At 46.1% G+C, this 6,000-nt stretch overlaps 1 protein-coding gene across 3 annotated transcripts in view; it reads right to left on the reverse strand.

The window, feature by feature from the left end:
• The window catches only part of KDM3B (lysine demethylase 3B), a 69,942-nt gene extending 64,212 nt beyond the window's left edge, over positions 1 to 5,730 (reverse strand). Inside the window, exon 1 of one of the 3 annotated variants that reach the window (XR_008579257.1) lies at positions 5,439 to 5,718. Coding sequence is in view for 1 of the 3 variants with exons in the window: in XM_054841588.1 (XP_054697563.1) it covers positions 5,439 to 5,609 (171 nt within the window). In the remaining 2 variants the exon portion in view is untranslated. Of the gene's footprint in view, positions 1 to 5,438 lie in introns of all 3 variants that reach the window. The other 2 variants (XM_054841588.1, XM_054841589.1) reach the window with 2 other exon arrangements.
• Between the last annotated feature and the right edge of the window lie 270 nt (positions 5,731 to 6,000).

Here is a 6,000-nt window from a genome sequence, read left to right on the forward strand (position 1 = left end):
TAAACACCATAGAGAAGGAGAAGGAGACTGACCCTCCAAAGTCAAGCCAATATTTACAAGTCAGTGAGCTCTACAGAGCACCCACTATCAGAGGAGCAAAAACTTATTTTATAGTCCTTCACTGATGCAAATATATAGCAGTCATGTTGCGTGTGATTTTACAGCTAAGCATCATTTCAGAAAACTCCCACCTGGCAGCCTATTGATGCAAGGCTTAACAATTTTGATTCCTTCCACAGCTGCGTAGGGACATCCACATCTGACCAGTGCAAGACAGGATGGGGAGGGACACAGATGGACACGGGGGACTAGGTGGACCTTTGACACTGCCCAGTACAGCTGTTTTTACTGACACAAATGTAAAATACTTGGACTGATGTATTAAAGGCAGCATTTCTCTATCTTAGAAGCTTACCTTCTTAATCTAGAGCTTCCATGTTTCTACCTAGACTTCCCCAACATATTTATTTTGTGCAAGTCCAATAGGTTTAAAATGCACTGAAATTACTGCACATATGCAGATCAGCATAGCACATGTTCAATAGTGTTACACTTCCTAAAATATCAGAAACACTGCATAAACGTCATGTAGGCACAGTGAACATTCAAAGTGTGCATTTCCATAATCACCAGGAATAAAGCAGTTCAACTGAAACTCCTGCATGTGTACAGTAATTGCTACCAGGTGTCAAGAAATTAAAACAAGTATCCTCAAATAAGGAAAAGGGGAGAAAAGAAAAGACAGGAACTTGGAGTGTCTTGGTTAACAGAAACATAGAAGACAGCAGGGTGAGAAGGTACCCAGTGGACATGGAACCAGTGTTATGTAAGGACAAATCTGTAAATCGTTTAGCCAAATGCATACAGGCTAATAAGCCTCTCGTATACTGCCACACAAATTTTGTATTTTGGAGGAAGAGCCCTTCACCTCCCAGTCCCACTGTCAGCTCTGATAACACCACGTCCTACCAATTCCTTCCACAGCCACCGTCTGCCCTGCCCCTTACTACCCAGTGAGCATGACACAGCGATGCCAGAGACAGCACAAGACTAGGAAGGCTCATTAGCTTGAGTCTCCACCTTATTCCTCATCTATAACTTGATAACCACTTCAGATCTGCCAAGATCCTTTTGAGAATTTTGCAAGTCTACTGCAGTTACATTGCCAAAGAAGACTTTTTTTTTTTAAATCAATCATGTAAACTTATACTTACATAAGCTACAAATGCAGAGATATTCCATCCCCCTCCTATCATCTCTGCTCCTTTCCTTTGCATTTCAGTAGTACAAATGGTTATAGAATTCCTCATGACCCTATTGAGCCCTGAGAAAAGTCATCAGTGGAGCCACAGAAGACATTGCTCACCAGATGAATGGAAATTTTTCAGTGTGAATGTCTATCTTTCACAAATGGGAAGACAGACAGGCGATCAGACAAAAAAAAAACCAAACCCACAAACAGAACAAAAACACACAAAAAACCCCCAAACACACACCACAAACTGTGGCATAACTAGCATGCATAGTACTTTGTACTTAGGCCACCAATAAAGTATCACAGCGTTAAGTGGAGAAAATGTACATCCACTACTTCTGCAGTCAGATCTCCATCAAAGAACTGTATTTTACTTGCAAAGCAAGTAAAAATTTATTTGAAAAAAATGTTCAACATCCTGTTTGTTCTTAAATATCTTCTTTACAATGAGAAGCGTTAAAGATATGCCTACTGGTCTTACCTACATCCACCCAGCCCAGTATTCTGCCTTCAATAGCAGCAACAGGACTTGCTTAGGGAGTGAGACAAAGCCTAGACCACTTTCTGTGGTCCGTTCCCCTCATACACTCTTTCAACATGCAAACACACGAGTGTCTTGCTGACAGGAAGAATAATCCAGGAATATGATCACCTCTGCAGGACAGAAGGAAATGAAGACACGTACAGTTGCACAGAAAGCAATCTGGATATCCTGGGCTCATACAGCCCCAGCTTGTTGTGAACCTTCCCACCACTTCCACAGAGCCCCAGTTTTTCAAATCCTTGACTGAAAACTCCTCTTCACAGCTATTGCAGTTTGAAAGCCTCTACAAACTCCCCATTCAGTCCCGATCAGAGATAACTGAAATTCTGCAGCAGACGCGTATGCACAGCTGGCAAGAAACTCCACATGCCCTATCCCAAACAGGCAGTGTACGCACATTTTCCCCACGTTCTTCCCTACTGTCAAGACCACTTTTCATCCGAAAACTGCTTGAGAGAGTGTAAGTTGAAATCCAGTCTCACAGGGTTCTAGCATCCCTCATCTATTACACGCAGTCTCCAAACAGGAAGATATTCTTTTCCAATGTGACCTAGTTAGGAAAACTAGTTGAAATACCCTGATATTTATGGTTAACTCCAGCAATTCTCATACTTGCAAAGTAAATTAAGCTTATTCCACAACTCAGATAATTTCTAAATATCAAATTTATTCAATGAAATCCCTTATGAATAAGATACTTTAGATTACTACAGGTTTTTGTTAAGCTGTATAATCTACATATCATGTACAAGTGAAAATGTTTTCAGAATATATTGAATTATATGTGCAGAATGCTGTAGGAAACATAAAAACCTCAGACAAAAAAAAAAAAACTTGTGAGACATTTTACTTACTATTAACTAACTCCCCATTAAGGGGAAGAAAAAACCCCAACCCAAAACCAATCCCTTCTCTACCATCTACCATAGAAGCGTATGTGGATTATTCTAAAACAGTCCTACTCAAAATACCTTGCATCCCAGGCCTCCTAATTTCCATGGTATTTGTATAGTTTGTCTATGCATTAGTCATCCCACTTTTGTCTTCCACATAAGCAAATGCAGTACTGTCCTGCGTACGACACATTGAGCTCTTTTGCCACTAACATGTAACGTCCTTTTACAGTATCAGGACAATACTGAGCTAAAGCTTGACAGTTCTTTTATGATTCTGTCCTAAATGACATTTTGAGAAAAAGGGTAAGATTTGTTTCTAGTTAGAAGAGGCAAAGCTGTTTTCTAGTAGCAGTGGAGTTTTCTTCTCAGGATTTCTTCTAGGCGCTCTGAAGATGGCACAACTAGGCCCATTATATCTATTTTTTGTGGACTAACCATAATTAGATCATCCCACATTTTATCAAAGTAAGAATATTTAGGAGCTACTCTCTATAACCAAATTTATACATGGAAAAAAGCAAAACCTTTTCAGAGGCTTTACCCCACCAGAAAAAGTAATAATAGTAATAGTTTCTTAAAATTCCAATATTAAGGAAAAAAGAACAAAAGAAAATAAAAAGCTATTTCAGCTTCTTTCTGAAACACTTTAAGTTCTACACTTCTTGTCTGTTCCTGACTTCTCTGCCTTGGAAAAGTGTAGATATTGGACTGCAGTTTTGTATTTCTAAAAGCCCAACATCAGACTATGGGCCAGTAAGTGAAACCATCCTTACAGGATGCTACTAGAAAGCACAGACATAAGTAACCCGAAGAGTAGAACAGGGTTTTTTCCTAGCCTTTTTCAGATCTAGTGCACATTATTACTTTACCTTAGACGAGTATTTCCTAAACTGTGGTTGACTGCTTGGTGCCAACTCATCGCTTCTTCTGGCAGAATGAGTTTAAAAGGAAGACTTATTTTTCTGACAGTACATCATTACCATTGTAAAAGCAGTGTTCACTATGCATGGAAGGTTCCATAACAACACTAAATACTCCACATTACAGAACTCTGAAAAATCTGCCTTGAGTATTTTACACAGTTCACATTTAAGAGTTCTTGTACAGATTTGGAGAATACACTGTTTAGAGGCAGCTGCATCACTGAAACTGTGCTAAGTGGAAGGTTATTGATGAAAGGACCTGGGGTGAGAACTGCAGTGCTGAACAAAGGTAATGACTTCACACACCAAAAAAATCCTACTCTTCCCATGCTATCAAGCACAGAAGTTGATTTTTACTTTGTTAGGTAAGTCAAACAGGTGTCATGGCTGGATAGCAATAACCAGGAAAAAAGTGACTACCTTCTACTGGACAGAGATACACACACACAAAAAAAAAAAGGCAACACTCCACCAGTCCTTCCACCAAAATAGTAATAAGATCAGGCGCACACAAAAATTCCTTACATCATACTCGTATTTGAGATGGATGGTTCCATAACACAAACATACTGATGATACACGTCAAACGCAGTTTGCTACAAGCGTAGCTCTCCAGACCAGGTCTTAGCCCCAATACATCTTCATGTTTCAGATAAGAGTCTCAAAGGCTTGTCCCATTTTCCTTTCGAAGATCCCCTTTCTGTGTGGTTTGTTGTTTTTTTCCTTAAAGAAATAAGGGAGTAGCTAGAGTGCATCACCACAGCTCTCAAACACAGACACAGGCTGCCAGGCCACCTGGGTTTCCAAAGCTAAAACCAGCATACTTCCTACTGATAGTCCTAGTTGCAGTCCTACAACAAGGCCAAAGAAAGCAGGATCAATGTGTAGGAAGTCAAGGAAACTTCTCAAAGTTGGAACTCTGCAAAGAGGCCCAAAGAACTTATCGGAGCAACAACAATTTTTTAAGAAGCTAATAATAAAGAGAACTAACAAAACTCTTCACAAACACAGAAACTTATTGCCCATTTTAACAGCCACAGTTCTCAGAAGCATGCCATCAGTTCTCTAGAGCGTGCCATCACTTATACTTGCAGAACTGATCCATGCAAAGAGAAACAGCACAGATATCCTTTAAGAGCTTTTTTAAGATCTCCACCCAAGCGTCTCACTGAGTTATACTTGAAATAAACCAAACAAATGCTAAACAGTGTTTAAACACATCACACGAGGCACAAATTCCTACAGCTGAAAACAAAATCTACACTGGAATAAAATCTATGATCTCCGCTCAAAATTATGCTTTCAAACAAGGGGCATCATTTAGGCTGATCAAGAATACTTCTCATCTTCCCAGAAGAAACCCAACCCACCACCAAGAAGTTACATACAGATGTATCAGCATTAGAAAGCAGAAATGTCCCACATGCATTTGTTTCACACGTAGGTTACCAACCGCCGCACCTCAAGCTGCTGGACCCTCTCCGCCCCGAAGAGACCCGTGCCCCGGCAGCTCGCAGGGCCGCTCCTCCACCGCACTCGCCGCAGGCCGGGCCCGCCACTCCTCGGCCCGAAGCGCGTCCCGGCAGGCCCAGCGGCGAGCTGCGCGCTCCAGGGAGGGCACAGGTCGCCAGCACAGCGCTGCCGCGACCCGCCCGGGGCAGGAGGCGCCCCGCGGCCCCGGCCTCGCCCGCACCACAGCCCTGCCCGGCAGCGGCCCGCGCCGGAGGCGGGAGGCCGCGGCCCACGCGGGCGGCCCGACCCGCGGTGTCCCCGCCCGCGGCTCCCCGTCGCCCCAGCCCCCCCCGCCGCCGGGGCCTCACCGCCAGGTCCTGGGGCACGGCTCCACTCATGGCCCGCACCGTGCCGCTCCGCCAGGCCCGGGAGGGCAGCGCAGGCCCCGGCTCCGGCCCCACAGCCTCGCCCTCGCCCGGCCCCGCCGCCAGCAGCAGCAGGAGCCGCTTCCCCACGGGGGAGGCCGCCGCGTCCGCCATCCCCGACGGGCAGGAGCCTCCTCCGCCACCGGCCCGAGCCCACCGGTCGCCGCCGACGCCCCGAAACACCGAGCAAGCGACTGCCCCGCGCTGGGCCTCCGAGCGCCGCCCGCCCCGATCCCGGCATGCACCTCGCTCGCACAGTCTCCCCCCACCTTCCTCTGCCCCACAATGCCCCGCACCGCCCGTCCGGCCTCGCACTGTGAGCCCGGCGGCCGTGGGGAGCGGGGGCGGCAGCGCGGGCGGGAGGGGAGGAACGCGGCGGCGCCGCCCCTGTGGCTCGACAGCAGCGGGCCCGGCAGGGCCGCGGCCCGGGGACGAGACTCTACGGCCTCGAGCCCGCGGCGGGGAACTGGAGCGGTCGCGCAGCTTGAGGGGCCGCCGGGAGGGA

Source organism: Grus americana, chromosome 14 (assembly GCF_028858705.1).
Source record: "Grus americana isolate bGruAme1 chromosome 14, bGruAme1.mat, whole genome shotgun sequence".
In the NCBI taxonomy this organism is placed as follows: domain Eukaryota; kingdom Metazoa; phylum Chordata; class Aves; order Gruiformes; family Gruidae; genus Grus; species Grus americana.